Source organism: Sphaeramia orbicularis, chromosome 3 (assembly GCF_902148855.1).
Source record: "Sphaeramia orbicularis chromosome 3, fSphaOr1.1, whole genome shotgun sequence".
Lineage (NCBI taxonomy): Eukaryota > Metazoa > Chordata > Actinopteri > Kurtiformes > Apogonidae > Sphaeramia > Sphaeramia orbicularis.
In genome coordinates, this window is record NC_043959.1 from 10,368,270 (window position 1) to 10,385,804 (window position 17,535).

Consider the following 17,535-nt stretch of genomic DNA (forward strand, 5'->3'; position numbering starts at 1 on the left):
CATAAAATTGTGCCTCGTAGATAGTCAGGTAATGTTTCTATTCATTTGGTGACTTTGGCGGCGATCGGGCCTGTGAAGGCTGAGGAAAACCCGTACAAACGCACTCCTGTGCTGCAACATTGATCGATTGGACACAGAACGTGCATTATATAGTAGGACTCAGCACAGAGACTATGGTGAGGGAGGGGGAGACATAATGACAGGGAGAGGGAGAGGATGACAGGGTGAGGGAGATAATAATCGTGCACATGCACGTTGGTTAATAAGCACATCTGTCCTCAACCTTCTGTCCTCACCCACATTTGTAAAAAAGGATTTCAATATGTAAGGTTAACAATGATGCAGGCTAGAGTTGGGTCAATTTTCAGTTTGGCTGGTCTGGTCCAGGCCAGTGTAAGGGCTTCAATCTAACTTGTTTTGCTTCACCTATAAATAGCATGACAATGTGATGAACAGTACATTATTATATTGTTTTATGTTTACTATCACCTCAAGAATATTTCTAGGATTAAAGGACTGATGTCACAGCAGGACCTTGAAAAACTTATCTTTAGTGGAGTTGACTACTGTAACAGTATCTTCTCTGGTCTGCCTAAAAAGTCCATCAGACGACTGCAGCAGATCCAGAATGTCCTCACTGAGACCAAGAGAGTGGACCACATCAGTCCAGTTCTCAGGTCTCTACACTGGACCACATCAGTCCAGTTCTCAGGTCTCTACACTGGACTACATCAGTCCAGTTCTCAGGTCTCTACACTGGCTCCCTGTCTCGCAGAGAATAGACTTTACAATTATCTTGCTAACATATAAAGCACTGAATGGTTTAGGCCCAAAATCCATCAGAGACCTTCTAGTCCAGTATGAAACATCCAGACCACTCCGGTGGTCTGGTGCAGGTCTGCTCTGTGTTCCAAAAGTCAGAACTAAACATAGAGAATCAGCGTTCAGTTTCTATGCTCTGTATATCTGGAACAAACTACCAGAAAATATCAGGTCTGCTGAGAGTCTGAGTTCTTTTAAGTCCAGGTTCCAGACTCACCTGTTCACTGCTGCCTTTGACTAAAAGGCTTTGGACTTTTTAAATTTCATATTCTCTTTCGAAACTCTGCACTGCAACTCTTACTTTAATATGTGTGTGTTTTTATATTTTTGGGTTTTGTGTGTTGTTTTCTTACTTGCTGTTTTTAATCACATTTTACATGTTTCTTTTATAATGTTTTAAATGTGTTTCTTTTTCCCTTGTTATTGTATTTCAATGTCCTGTGTGAAGCACCTTGAATTGCCTTGTTGCTGAAATGTGCTATACAAATAAACTTGCCTTGCCTATTGTTACAGCTAAATAGAAGAATAGAAGAACCACATGTAATTTACTGCTGAGCTGAAGATGGTCATGCAAAAAAGATCAGGTTTCAGTTGTTTCTGATTTCTACAAAGTTCATGTGTTTTTGGAGTCACCAACTCATGACTCATGACTCAATGACTCAAAACTAAAGCTTTATCAACCTTGCAACACGTCAGATCTGAAGCCAGGAAAAGTAAACCTGAAAATGTAGATGAGGCAATGTAAACACTGCAAAAAGTCATGATGAAACTGAAGAAGGCGCTGCTTTAGCCCAGTGCACCCAGACCAAGCTCCATATTTTATGGAGTTGAGCCAGCACTGCTTCACTCCTGCTTCTTCTTCTCAATAATCTGTGTCTACTAGTACTAGTCAAAACATGTTAAAGGTGCATTAATGCAACATAGTGGACTGGAGTTGATGCACTCTCCTTAAGTTTCATTTCTACCATTGGGGATGTCTGCTGAATACTTAACTGTAAAATTCAATGTATGGTCCGGTTTGGGCTGATGTTTGACTTCCTGCCAAAACAGTTTGAACCCTAACAGAGTTTTAACATCTGAGGGAATCACACAGACAGAACCAACATTTCTTAAATCAAGCCTCATCATACTGTATATCTATTATCCATCTATTAGTATCAGAGGGACTTGGCTTTGATAGTCGCAAATATCTAAGATCAGGATTCTCAAGTGAAATCATTGTCATAACAACTTAGAAACTAACAACTGAACTTTTCGTGATAAGAGATGTTGGTGTTCCTTCAAAACAGACCTGAAACTCATTACTTGAGAGATTAATTCAATTAAATTAATTCAATTATTTCATCATTTTCTGGGTTTTGGTTTTGAATATTCTTCCATGTCCAAAGCATTAAAACTACAAAAAAAGTCACTTTTACGATTTCATCTTGTTGAATTCATTCATTCCATCATTTTCTGAGCTGCCTAATCCTCAGGAGGTTCACAGGGATGCTGAAGCCTATCACAGCTAGGAGCGTGGTTGCATCCACCTGCAAATTAAAGATACAATGATCTCTACTACTATGTTGTTATACATTCTTGCAAAATCTGTCAGGATCCGGTTTCCAGTATTTGCAAACAAGGCCAACAAATCTGCATCTACCAGCAGAGAAACCAGGAGTGAAAGGCAAAAGTGAAAGAAAAAACAATAATAGAAGAGAGAGAATGAATGAGTGGTAAACAGCAGTAAACCAGTAGTGTGTAGAAACCCCAGCAGGGAGAAAGAGAAGAGACTGTGGCCGTCTAAAAGCAAGAACAATATGCATGTGAGTCGCAATTTTAGTTAATCAAATGGATTCATTACTGTCCTCCATTATTAGAAGGATAAAGAGGGTCATCACCTCTGATCTGCAGCTGAGTTTCACTTGTTAAAGCAAATCCAAATCTGCAGCTTTAAAACTAATCTGCATATTCCTTGGGGAATTTTTCCTCTCACTCATCCATTCACTCTACCTCCATCTGAGGAAAATAAGATCAGCATGCATTATTTATTTGAAAGTACATTGGAGTTTTCGAAGAGCAGTGTGTGTAGCGTTTATCACAGTGTACATGTGCAAAAGAATGACATGAACATGCAATTGAGATTCAAATTAGACAAGGGTGTGTTCTGCATGCACAGGTGTATGCCCGTGTGATTTTCATCCCTTTGCATGCGATTTTTTTTTTTTTTTTTTGCAGACACTGACCATTGAGACAAAAGAGCAAGGCAGAGAAAGATGGAGCACGTGCAGGAAACAGTGAGGAAGGAGGAAGAGAAAGATGGTGTGATGACAGAGCTGCAGGCGCTGTGTTTATACATGCCTCTGCAGGCAAACTAATCATGAGATGGTCGCTTACACTATTAAAATGCTAATGTGGGGAAATGTAGACATTTCCATATATTTGCAATATACTACAGAGTATTATTATTATGCTAAATACAGGACGGAAAGTGGATGCACACCTAATACGACAACAAATTCTGACCATGATGAAGCCAAGTTTAAGGCTCTTTAAAAAGGAGTTAAGGCAATTCGATTTTTGGTATCATTCAGCATAAATTCCACAATTACATTTCACCACATTGTGATTCAAATGGTATAGAGCTGGAAATATTAATTGGTTTGTTGTCAACTAATAAAATAATCAAGCAGTATTTTGTTAATTGATAATCATATTAAAAACATTCTCAGATTGTGGCTTCTTAAGGGCGTGGGAGACTTTCGTCACAAATTTTTCATCAAATCTGTCAAACCTCAGTCATATCTTCAGTATCATGAATCTGTTAGTCTGTCTGTCATTACTCACCTGAATCTCTTCCCTCACGGTGAACAGTTTCTTAGTGTCATCCACCAGAAACAAACCATGTGTTTACAAACAGAGCCGGAAGGAAACTCGGGCATCTTTGGAATTTTGTCGCGACGTGCATTGTGGGAAGTGGAGCCAGCCTGGCAGCGGCAGCGCAACCATATGATATTATATGGATGAAACAAACATGATGTGGTAACAGCTGAAATGCGGAAGCGGAGCAAGCAGAGCTTCGCCTGGCAGTGGCAGCTGCAACAAACACAGCGCGGAAACAGCTGGAGCTCTGCTTACCTGGGGTTACACTGCCACTGCCAGGCATCTGCACAAGCCTCAGCCTCACACAATGCACAATGCGCGACAAAATTCCAAAGATGCCCAAGTTCCCTCCCGGCTCTGTTTGTAAACACATAGTTTGTTTCTGGTGGATGGAACTAAGAAATTGTTCACCATGAGGAAAGACATTCAGGTGAGTAATCATAGAAAGACTAACAGATTTGTGATACTGAGGATATGACTGAGGTTTGACAGATTTGATGAAAAACTGGTGATGAAAGTCTCCGCAGTTTTAAATATGAATATTTTGTGGTTTCTCTATCGTTTTGTCGTCTGTCCATCCTGGCTGAGGGGTATTAGTGCGCAGCATGTTCTGTTCTATCACAGTAAGGCGGATATGTTCAGGTGATAAACACATGTGATCTGGACTTCGGAAGAAATGAAACAATTAAGCAAATTACCAAGAAAATTATCAACAGTTGAATCAACAGAGTAAAGAATTGTTAGCTGTTGTGTTAAAGTGGCCCGTCTAGACTTTTAATGGGAGGTTGTGGCCATGTCAGGTCTGAATACTACAGCTCTACTACATGGCTCAAAAACAGTGTCAGCTCATCTATATTTATACCGTGTTTTTTCAAATAAAAAAAAAAAACTGGGGGTCAATTACAAGCTGGCTTTCTAATAATAGCTGGGGTCGAGGTCAACACAAACAAAGAAACGCTGGTTCTTAATTACAGACTGGGCAAAAAATAATATGGATAAATTCAAGGTATCTGTCACATAATGTTAAACACAGTGTTTACTGCTATCACTTTAGCTAAATGCATTCAATAATAGTAATAATGCTGCTATTCTCAGCACTTTGTTGTGGATCTAGATCATCTATGTCATCACTGTCATACTTCCATCGCTGCTGTTTTATGTCTGAATATTTCAAACCAAACTGTAATTTGTAGAAACTAACAAGCACCAAAGGAAGGCAACACCCGCAACAAAAAAAAAAGACCGTCTTCTATCCACTCAAACACTAGATGGCTCGTAATAGGAAATGGTTAGGGAAGTATTGATTTTCTATTATGAGCATGATGCAGTACCACTAATATCGAAAATGAAAGTGAATCAAAACAAGGTCTCATTTAAAAAAAAAAAAAAAAAAAAGATCAATTAATTTGGACATGAGAAACAAAGGCCTCATTCTAGCACAACATTCCTTCTCATAAAGGCCTGGTGCCTCATGCAGCTGAGGTGTATAAGGCCTGACATACACAGTAGAAACACGGTATTTAGTCTTTTGATTTAGACAGAGATTAGACAGCAGCAGAGGAAGGGTGAATATTTTCCGATTTTAGCATTTCAACCCTGATATGGGCTCCTGCAGCTTTAAAGAAAAGTACTACTACACTGAGTAAATGATCCACTACAAGTAAACATTCTGCCTCCAAAACTTCACTTACTTAAGTACAAATACCTAAAAATTGTAAATGCTTTACTTGAGTAAATGTAAAATACTAGTGTGTATTTTAATGCAGACGTGCACAATCTATGAGGACAATAGTCTGTGTTTCGAAGTGTTAAAGTAAAATGTGTGAACAGAAGTGTTTCGTTGATTTTTAAGGTGGAAGGTGATTTTAAAAGTAATATTCATGACTGGATACATTTCAGGATGAATTAAAGGAGAATAATGACTCCTCTGTGGATCATATTTTTATCTTTATGTTTGGTTTGGTAAGCTGCAACAATATTTTGTTTGGAGTTGGCTAAGCATTGCTGGCAGATGATGAATTGTCATAATATTTTCATTATACAAATATGTATCTAACTGTGAGGCCAATTTTACATGACGGTGGGGCAGCTGGTGCCAGCTGAATATACTTATACTTACAGCCCCAACCACATTTATGTATTTATCTGAATAAAGCTTGTGTCTAATAGAGCTCATCCCAGACAAAACAAAAATGGAAAAATCACAAAAACTGAACTGCGTTTAATCAATGTTTTCTCGTATTTAAAGCCGAAGCAGCTGAAATCAGGGAAAAGAACACCAGAACTGCAAAACACACACCTTCCGTGTTGACTTTTTAGAAATACATGGTTCTCACTGGACAACACTGTAAACATACGATGACCTTATAGAGTATAACACATTACTAGAGAGTAAACTACCAACAGTTTATACAGTGGCTCAAATGACTTCAAATACCTCAGAAAAAACTAAAAAGTAAATACACTTAAACAGTATTAATATGAGTATATGAGTATTAATCTGTAAAGTATAATCTATCGTTTTGACTCTCTTTCATCCTTTGTGGCAGTGAAAAGATAATTGCAACACTAAAAGTTATAAAAAAAAAAAAAACATCATGTATGACTTGTATTTTCTGTATTTTCAGTGTGTATAAGTACTTTTACTTAAATGATGAGAAAACTTCTTCCAACAATAGTATTACAAGACAGTGTGATGGTTTAGTACTTTCCTTTTTTTGCATGGAAGGCAGAAATAACTTATTCACCACTGAAATCCTCTGAGAAATTTGCAAATAATATTTCTAGTGTTGTGTCAACACATAAGCTGCCTGCCAGACACGATCACTGGCAGACAGTTTTTCCATAACAGAGGGGACGTAAATGTCATGTTTTCTGTGACTGCTGACATGATTAGTGCACAAGTAACACATTGATCAGAAGGTCTAAAAGCTTTTAGTTTTTTGTATTTGTAGATGTTATTTGGCTCCTACAGCACATTGTACTTACAAGCCCAAGAAAATGTAAACTCTAACCTGACACCAGGTTTGAACCACCTATAATTCACCTGCTCATGTGACAGTTACTTCCTTCAAAGCACAGGCTCATTTTTATGCTCCGCAGGGTGATAAGAATGTGAATCAGCTAAAAATTTACTTAGGGGGTCAAATGAGTGGCCATTTTTGTAAAAAAAAAAAAAAGTTGTAAGAAACGCATAGAACTGTGTTGAAATAATGCTAATCCATTTGTGCACAGACTACTGATATTATTTGACAGTGGAAGCTAGATTTTCAGAAATACTGGATTTTGAATAGCACGTGTATGTGAAAACTTTTGCTGGTGGACGGACGTGACATTACCCATGATGATCTGGTCAGTACCAGTACTTTATTAGTAATAAACTTATATACTTACTATTGCTAATTCTCCTCTTATTCATAAATGTTAGTATTGTGGATCTAAAACAATAACAGCTGACACAAAAACACAAAATGTGGCAGTGGACGGATGTGACATGGTTGTTCCGGATCCCATCATACTGATGCTCGGCAGCCATGTCACCATTTCCACTAATGATCCCTGTGCAAAAACTAGGATCAGAATTATTTATTGTATAGTTTATCATCATACTAAAGACTAAATAACAATATAGAATTGTTATTTCTTTATAAAATGCTTATTATTAGAAAACTGTTGATTTTAAAAGTGACGTGTGACATTCTTAATGTATGTATTGGCGTAACATAAGCAGGATGGATCAGCACCATACTCCATGTTGCAACCTGTAAAAATAAAACGTGATATGTAGGATAGAATCTGGTAAGAAAAACTGGGGAATCTAAAAGAATAGAATATTTGTTTTTCAGGTAAATTCAGTTCAAATATAACTTGGCCATTTGTGACATGAAAATATAGCATTAATTGTGATGAAATTGGACATTTTTGACCTGAAAACATAGTTGATATGACCATCAACATGTTGCAACAGAATTGAAATCCTGTCAATTTACATAACTTGCATTTACCAACGCAAAGTTCCTTTGGGGATTCACTTCTGTTGATTTCTTATGCACAAAGACAGAAATAAGACCTCTAAGCACATTTTAGCCAAGATGTTATTTGGCTCCTATAGCACAATGTACTTACAAACACATGAAAATGTCAACTCTAACCTGACACCAGGTTTGAACCACCTATGGTTCAGCCGCTCATGTGACCGTTACTTCCTTCAAAGCACAGGCTCATTTTTATGCTCTGCAGGGTGATAAGAATGTGAATGCCATTTATCTTAAATCTGAAAACACACATCCCTCACCTAGACTGGTGGGCTTAATCAGCTCATCCAGCATGTCGTAGAAGGGCAGCCTCTGGAGTTTCACGTCTGGGTGGACCGGGTGTAGTGTGGCCGATGTGGGAAGGTGGTGCGTCAGTCCGCTCAGCTCATGCTTCCCGGGTCCAAGCAGAGAAAGGGGCAGTAAGGCAGCGGGCGACGGGGCGCCACCGTGGCCCTCATACGCCAGTTGGGTCAGGCCGGCAGGTAGCGCGGCGCCTCCTCCTCCAACGACCCCCGCCGTGGCCGGGTGGTGTGGGCCGGGAAGGGCCAGTTCTGAGTGGGAGACCATTTTAGCTGGGAAGCGTCGTCGGTAGAGCTCTTTGATCTTCATGTGCACTGCAGGGCTGCAGCCAGCTTTCAGCAGATGCAAGGCCTTCGTCAGCAGCTCGTGCTTGCGTCCGTGCTTGTTGCGTCCAGCGTAGCCCAGCAGCACCTGCAACTCCGACACCCGCAGGCTCATCACCATTTGCTGAGACAGAGGGAGGGAGGAAGACGCAAGAAGAGAAATTAACCCTTCATGTGCAACAGTGAGCTCAAGACAAGAAATGGAGATAGTCATTTTAAAAAATAGCAGTGTTTCCACTGGTAAGGTTTTGCTGTGGAGCACCGCCGCCACAAAACCCTTGGTGCAACAGAATACATTTGATACAAAAAAATCATCACTGTCGCATTAGACTTATCATACATATGTATAGAATATAACAGCCCTACTATTTTCCATAAAAAGCCGTGCGAGCTTCGTGCCGTTGTACAAATTTTTTCCCCCACATTTTTTCCCCCCTAAGAATTATGCACATGCTCCAAACCATCGGGCATGTGCAACTGCATTCTTTTCGATGTAAACATCCGGTAGTGATTTGGTAGTGAAACCTGTCATACTGAATTTACCCCATTTATTCAGCATCACTTTATTTGGCTATTCAAAACTACACAGTTACTGGTAGGGGTGTGTACTGGCAAGAATCAGGCCATACAATACAAATCACAATACTAGGATCACGATACGATATATCACGATATATCATGATACTTTTAAAAAGGCAATTTTTTTGTTTGCTTCTTTTTTTTTTTTTGGAATGATTATTTCCTTGAAGAATTGAATTACATCAGAAATCTGCACAAACACTAAACACATTTTTATTTGATCCCAACAGGATCTAATGCTATATCACAAAATGTTCCTGTGTTCAAACTGAAATTCTGTTTCACAGACCTTACAGTTTAAGATCCTGTTCAAATGTTCATATTCTATTAGTTCAGAACTAACATCAGAACAGTATTTTAATTCAATCCCAACAAAGGAACAAACATTATTTAATAAAAGTGCTAAATAATAAAAATATAAGGAAAAAAAATGAGCCTCCACAGTACCTGCATTTGAATAAATACCTAAAAATATTGATACAGTACTTTTTAATATTGATACAGTATTGTGAAATGAAATATCGCGATATATTGCACAACCAATATTTTCTAACACCCCTAGTTAATGGGGGTAAAAACAACATGGGTGTAAAACCAGCACGCTGTGTGCTGTACCAAATTTATCCACAATAGTGCACATGTGCGAAAACACCAGAAGTACAAAAATAATATGGGGGTAAAAACTGTACGTGACACCGCACCTTTCTGAGATGATTTTTTCTACACCGAGCGGCTGCTACAACGAAAGGTGAGTGTTTCAAATAAAATTCTCATCAGGCTTTTTTCCACTGCAGGAACTTTGAGCATTGCCTGTAACTTTGAAAACCCCTGGTGTGTTTCCATCTACATTACCTGGGTAAAAATCTTTCCCTCGCCCCTAAACTTTCCCTGAAGATGTTCCTGGTAGGGAGGTTGCCTTGTATTTTTCAGATTACCCAGTATTTTTGAGGGGCGGGGCTGTGTGCTGGAGAATGCTGATTGGTGGACTACACGCGCAGCATTCTGTTCACCCGCTATTAAGCCACTGTGCAGCAGCAAACTTTTGTTTATTTCTTTTCCACAAGCTTTGTCTTATGATAATTCAGAAGACTGACCAAAAGAGAAGCTACAACAAGTGGACAGACGACGAGGTTCAGGCTCTTCTGAGCGTATTTGTGGAGGAAGAAATTCACAGAGACTTTGAATCAATGACACGAAATGATTGTGTTCATGTAAAATTAGCTTGTCCGGAAAGTTGGCCAGAAGCCCTAACCTTTCACATGTTTATTTCCCTTTTAATCTCAAGGCACCTTGTTTTTTGCACCTTTTGTTTTGTGTTTCAACTTTTAATTAAAACAAAAAAATCTAACCTAATATTGTCTGTTCATTTACAAGGCATCCAAATATAAGTAGAGTATAAGTACTTTCTTAAGTAATATGTAGCTGAATTAAATGCAGGCATTTGAGTAAATGTGTCTGACTTTAGGGTTAAACCTGGACTATATAAAACAATAGACATGAAAAAGGCAGATCCATCACACTTAAAGTTAGACGTGATTTAGTTTAATGACTGAAATGTTACATGTTACATGAGCTACCATTTTTAAATAAAAATTAACAATATGTAATGATGGTTAACTTCACCTAAAATGTATTCCAGATGGATTAAGTGATTGAACAACCAGTAAAACATTAACCCAACCTGTCCACTTAAAGTACTGTGTCATTTTATTGTGCTAGAGCTGAGTTTGTGAATGTACATGAGCTGTACTTGTTACATGATCAGCTAAAACGTGTTTGAATATTGCAGCTGTGACAAGTTTATGGTGCTGAAACTTAGCTGACGATTTTATTAAATTTTTTCCAGCATGTGTATATACGCATACATGGGACTCCCTAAACTGAATGACACAGAATGACAGTAGTCGTTCTGGTACGGTACAATAACCGCTCCCTTCGGTTTATACTTCTGTCATTCGGTTTACAAACGTGTAGACGTTTTGTGTACAGCATTAAAACCAAATAACACCCATCTGAAGTGAAATTATGCTGGAATAAAGCAGAATGACAATAAAGTTGGAGTGAAGAACACACTCAAACCCCGTCAAACCCCTGGCTCACAGAAAAGCCCTTACATTTGATCCAAATTGAGTATACATTTGTAAACCCAATGACAGAAGTATAAACCAAAGGACAAGGGAGCAGTTATTGGACCGTACCAGAACCACTACTGTCACTGGGTTTAGGGAGTCCCACATATACACATGCTGGAACGCATTTCATCCATCTCACAGTCAATCTCCTCAACAGCTTCTAAAATCCTTTTCTTTTTTAAGATTTTCTCTTTGTGCGTTTGCAAATGTCTCTGCAAATAATGTCTGTTTTCTTTCCCTTTTCAGATCGCATGGTTTTGTTCGTAATGTAGTAAAACATGAGAACAACTTGGGCGTCCTCCATCCTAGGCGTACTGTGTCGCACAAACAATGATGGGTGTTTGTCAGTTGCCGTTTATAAGTGCCATCGTGCTTTTTGGGCCTTCAGCTTCTTCTTCTTACCCCACCTACTGGACTGGAGGTGTAGTGCAGTTTCATTTACCGCTCCCCCATACATCATCAGCCTGATTTGAATAAATTACTCTGAACTCTGGGGTGCAATGGAAACGCAAAGCACACAGATTACCAGGAATTCTTTTACCCAGGTAAATAAATTCCTGGTAATTTGGTGGAAAAGGGCCAATAATGTTAATCTGTAGATTGGACCATAATAGGTGGGCCCCCACCAGCAGAGTTTCTGTACAGGAGAGCTCTTTTATGAGAAACCAAGAAGAATGAAGTGCATGGACAAATTGAGTGGATCACACGCCCCCCCCCCCCCCCCAATGACACACCACCACACCAAGAGCTCAATTCCACAGGAAACACTGAAATAGACTTAATATTCTTAAACTGAGAAGTTGAGCAAATGTTCTCACTCTTAAAATATGAAAAACAATTTTGTTCTTCTGCTGGAATGTTATGTAAGCCATTCTTTAAGCCTGTAACTGCTGAATCCTGGCTCAATATTAGCTGCAAAATCTTATCAAAACAAAGTTAGATACATTTTCTTGGCATGACATCACTTTTCTAATGAAAAACATGCTTAGCATGATTATTTTCCTTTTTTAATAAAACATATTTTCCGTGGCTTACTACTCAATTTTTTTGAGGTAAGAAATGATGATATGCTAAAGAACTGAAAAAGTAAGAAGAGCGTAATAATACCCCACCCAGTCAGACAAAACTTTGCCCCTCCTGCTCTGTAATACCCTACCTACCCATGGATTAATGATGAATTTGAAATCACAGATAATTGTAAACTACATTAAACTAAATAACTGTCCTTTCTGGGTAGTTCACCCAAACCGTATCTACCCTTCCCCTTATTGAATAAGTAGGACAGAAACTGAAGCTGTACCTTCTCTACTCCCTGCTGTGAGAGTGCCCTCGCATCCACACAGGTCATGTTGTAGTTGAACTGATCAGGAATCAGATAAATAAAACATGGCATATCTTCTGGATGTGGCTGAGTTATTCCCTCCTCCAGGAGGTACTGTGATCACTTTGCTTTGTGTGTTTGTTTGTGTGTTTGTTTGCAACTTTACCGGAAAACTATTCCAACCATCGTTCCCACATTGTACCCACAGATAGGCCTAGGCCCTGGGACCAACCCATTAAATTTTGGGTCAAGTAGGCCAAAGTTCAAGGTCACAGCAAGGTCACAAAATCTACAGTTTTCCTATCTCTCATCACTGAGCAATGTTTGAAAATTCATAAAAAATTCAAAACGACTCCGATTAGCCTCCAATTTGATCCACTCGTAGCATAGAACAATATCTTGTATCTGGCACAAAATTGTCCATGTCCACTGTGGAATGTGGACTCTGTGGACATTTCCATTTAACATTGAAAATTACATGTGTGTGTATATATGTATATGCTTACATCCACACTGAAGCTTTGTGTGCATGCATAGGTGTATATATGTATGTATGTATATCTGTATATTCTGTAATGAACATCCTATTTATTCAACTGTATATTCAACTGCACATTCAATATTTAATTTAACCACCTTATTTGCACTAGTTGTACATAACTGCACTCATCTGTACATATTACTTACCTGTACATATGATATTTAACTGTATTATACTGCACTTCTGCTGTTTTGCACTTCTGATTGGATGCTAACTGCATTTCATTACCCTGTATACTGAGTAATGACAATAAAGTTGAATCTAATCTAATCTAATCTAATCTAAAAAATCCCATTTACCACACATTTATCATTAGAACTCAACAAATATTGATTGGAATTGAATATAATTTGACAAACACATGACTGGTACCAAGCTTCAACTTTTTCTGCTGTATGGGACAACCTGGAAACTGTTGAATCTAAACAGAAATAGTCGATCCACACATGCACACCGTTCAGGGTGCTTGGCGGAGGTTTGCGTTCTCTGAACACTTGTTTGTAGATGTCATCGTCAATCAGAGGACAGAATGACAGACTGTTACTTTCTTAGTTGTGATGATGTTCTCACCCACCTCTGCTCACTTCAGCTCTCACAGTCAACTTTGGACAGCTGTTAAAAGACAGACGTTATGAGTTTTTTCTGCAGAGTAACTCTTTGAAGTCCATCATTAGAGGTGTTAGGGTTAAGAACACCTCCTTCAGATGCATTGTTGGGGGTGTTTCAGTCTTAATTGACTAAGGAGATGCCGTAGATACACAGCTGGTTTGGGGAACACTCCAGCATCCTCTGTCAGCACAAAGACACCTGAGCTGCTCAGTTTGCCTCCGAGAACCCTTTACTGACCTGTGTGTCTGGGTGGCACCTAAACGTATCCCACATGTACCACCCATTCTGGTAATAATAGGGGGAGCAGCTGGAAGGAACTACCTGTTTTGAATTCAAGTTCAACTTCTGGTTTGGAGCAGCGCTTCATCAGGCACACCATCACAAAATGAAACTCAGTGAAGTTATAATCACACAAAAGAGGCACAGAAACATTTCCAGGTTCATTTCCAAGATGCACCATGACGCCAACACCATAATTAAATTGAATCATGAAGCCAGTGAATCTTGTCAAATCTGGACAGATTTATGTTGTGTTTTTGTTATATTTAACAGCTGAGATGATGCAGCTATTTCTATTCTAGCTATTTGTATTCTAGTAGCTGATAAGCAAGCAGCTATGTGCAGTAATTTGGAAAATAAAGGATATAATAGGGCTGCTCGATTATAGAAAAAAAAATAATCACGATTATTTTAGCAATAATTGAAATCACGATTATTAAAAACGATTATTTGTTAACCTTAAAGTTGTTTATTTTTTTCTTGCGAAGCAATGTAAATATACTCTTTAAACATAAATAAAGCTTTTAACCACTAAAACAAAGTATGTTCACTTTTGTATGAAACAAAAAAATCTTTGAATGCAAATAAGTGTACTGTAAATTCAAGTATGTTTCCTTTTGTAAACAAATAGTGCACTGTAATTAAACTGCTTGACTTGCCATAGAACTGTAGCAATAAAAAAAAAAAAACTCACGTAAAGTGCAAATTATAAATTCAAGTATGTTCAATGTAGTATGAAACAGTAAATTCAGTGGTGTGCCGTGAGGTTTCAGTTCAGGCCTTCTGTATACATCAGCCATCTAGAATACGCATGTTAGGGTTATACGGGTTAAGGTTAGGTTAATACGGGAGTTGCAGCATAAAGAGATTCGGAGATTGAAGATTGCATTGCGGACAAAGTTGTTTTTATGCGTTTTAGTTTTTCATAAGATTATGATAAAGGTGGCGGTGGTTAAACTTTAGATGGTTAAAAAGATTTGTTGTGTTACCAGTCACAACACAACTACGAAACACTTTGCACGTGATGTGTTTTTGCTCTTCGTCTTCTTCATCAAACCCAAAGTGATTCCATACAATTGAATTTGACTTGCCTTTTTTGTTTACCAAGGACTTCTGCTGTGATTCTCCTGCCATTTTTCCAGACCGCTAGGTACAGCTTTCCTCTTGGGGTGGACCTGCCGGCTAGCTGGCAGCAGTAGCTTAGAGGGGGGCGGGGCAGAGCAGCTCATGGTAGCTTGCGTGCACGTGAATTAAAACAACTCAAAATTAATAATTGTTTTTTCTCGATTACATAGTTTTTGTAATCGTTGCGTGTAATAATCGAAATCGTAATTGAATTTCGATTAATTGCACAGCCCTAGGATATAATACATTAAGATGTTCCAAAGATGATTGGAAATTCAAAGTTTTGACAGGTGACTCACAATTACAGAAACCATAAGAGACTGACCCCTCGAAGCTGTGGTTCTTCACCAAGAACCAAAAAACAAATCAAGTGCCTCCTTGGGAATTAACAAAAATAGCCTACATCATGAGTTACCACTGCTCTTCATCTTTTTCCACTGACAAAACACTCATATTCTGACTGTCTCTTTTATGCATTTTTTTCTTTTAATGTTGCATTTTATGTAATCTTAATCTTTTCCTGTCTTCTACCTGGTTTTTGTCTTACATTTTTTATCTTATTCCAACCTCATGTCTATCTTATGTCATTTGTAATGACCCTAGGTTTGAGAAACACAGGCTTAAAGCATTGCACCAAGACCTGAGACAATTATTCAATGAATAGTCGTTAACTATTCATTTTATCAGCCACTATTCCAATAATACATTAATCCCTTAACTTGTCAAAAGAAAAACACATTTTCTAATGTTAGCTTCTTCAGCTTTGGCCTCTAAATGTGAACTTCTCTGTTTTCTTTCCTCCACTTGTGACATTTGAGGACATCATGTTGGAAAACTGATCAACATTTCCCATTGTTGTCTGGGATTTTAGGACGCAAACAACTAATTGATCAATCAAGAAAATAATGGACAGAACAATGCCACTGACAATAATCATTAACTGCAAATACATACAAAACAAAGCCTGTTTATAATCAAGAAGAGAATTTCTAAAATTTATGGAAAGACTGAATGGAAAAGCTAAAAGCCTGAGCGGGAGGAAACAGTGGATAGTAAAAACCAGATATATTTTATAGATGTTTTTGCCTTAATTGTGCATTTTCCAGGCCAAAAGTAAAACAGTGGGTTGGGTTTTCAAACCCAAAATACTGTATTTACAGATACTGATTGTCGGTCTTTGGATGCTAGGCAAAAAAGAAAGACAGAGACTAAGAAATACTATTTTGACTGTTTCACACAAATGCTGATCCAAACAGGACTGGTCAAGATCCGTCTTTGTTCTCACATACATCTCTTTGACAACCCAACTTCCTTCATCTTCCTTAATAACAGGGCATGGATGCAGCAACACACACACACACACGCACGCACACACACATAAGCCAACGCCCCCTAAATGACAAAGAACAAAGTTTTCATTAGTTTAATTACTTACATTCACAAACTATTTATTGTTGACTATTCATTACACTGCTCATGTGTAGTAATGCTCACATTTGCCATCAGACAGTTCATCTTTATTTTGGAGCCCATTCCTAACCCGTTATCCTGGAAATGTGCTTTTCTAACATTTGAAACTACATGTGACTGTTGCCTGCACACAATGTAAAGAATAACTTTCATTTGTAGCAAAAGTGCTTGTGAAAAGCCTGACTATAGAACTGTACTATTGTTAAAAGCGATGTGTTGCCAGTAGTTTTTAAGAGAGCTGAAATCCTCAAAAGTCCTGCTGTTTAATGTAAAAGCTTTTCCACTTTTGCATGGAGAGGATACAATGATTGCAGACTCAGAAACATAATTTAAGTGCACTTGAAAACCCTTGGCCTTTCAGTCCACGCCAAAGTTTTTGTGCAGACAGACGGATGGAAGGACGGACGATGTGCCGGACCCCCCCCCCACAGACCTCAATCCATCCTCAGTCTGGACCTCAGTACATAATTCTACAAGTAACACGATGGACCTGTATAGGGCTGGGTATCATTGTCAATTTCCTTAATCAATTCCATTATGATTCATAAAGTTCTGAATCAGTTAATTACAATTCAATTTGATCAGATATCAATTTGATTCTGTATTAATTGATTGATTCAGATTCATTTAGTCATACCAAAGTAAAATTTTGAGCTGTAACCTGATTATTTGACTACCGCAGCCATGTGAATCATCAATACTGGTATCAATATTAACATTAGAAAGGAAACAAATATGACATTTCAGCAGTAAAAAGCTGAATCTGCTGTTAAATAATGAATGGGACAGAAACATGTCCATGTTTCTACAGTGGCTCAGGACGGACTTCTTTATCATCTTTATTCTGTTAAAAACATCAAAACATCATGTTGGGCCTTTGCTACAACGAAGTCACTTGTAACACTCTGTCTAAGGGGGTGAGGGGTGGGGGGGGGTTGTCTATTCCTACTATTCCTCTAACTCCGCAGCAGTACAACTGTACAGCCTACAATTTTTTTTACCCAGCCCTAGACCTGTATGTGGAGGACATTTCGGTAAAGCTGTGGGAAAGTGAAAGTGAGCTCCCCTCACCTTATCATTGTTGTTGACCATCTGCTGCCCCCCACAGTTAAGAACCACTGGTGCACGCCAAAGTTTT

At 38.5% G+C, this 17,535-nt stretch overlaps 1 protein-coding gene across 1 annotated transcript in view; it reads right to left on the reverse strand.

Annotated features, from left to right (window-relative positions):
* Positions 1-17,535, reverse strand: part of LOC115415494 (E3 SUMO-protein ligase PIAS1-like) — a 109,056-nt gene that overhangs the window by 49,929 nt on the left and 41,592 nt on the right. Inside the window, exon 2 of the mRNA XM_030129086.1 lies at positions 7,979-8,465. Coding sequence (XP_029984946.1) covers positions 7,979-8,462 — 484 coding nt within the window. The 5' untranslated portion in view covers positions 8,463-8,465. The remainder of the gene's footprint in view (positions 1-7,978; positions 8,466-17,535) is intronic.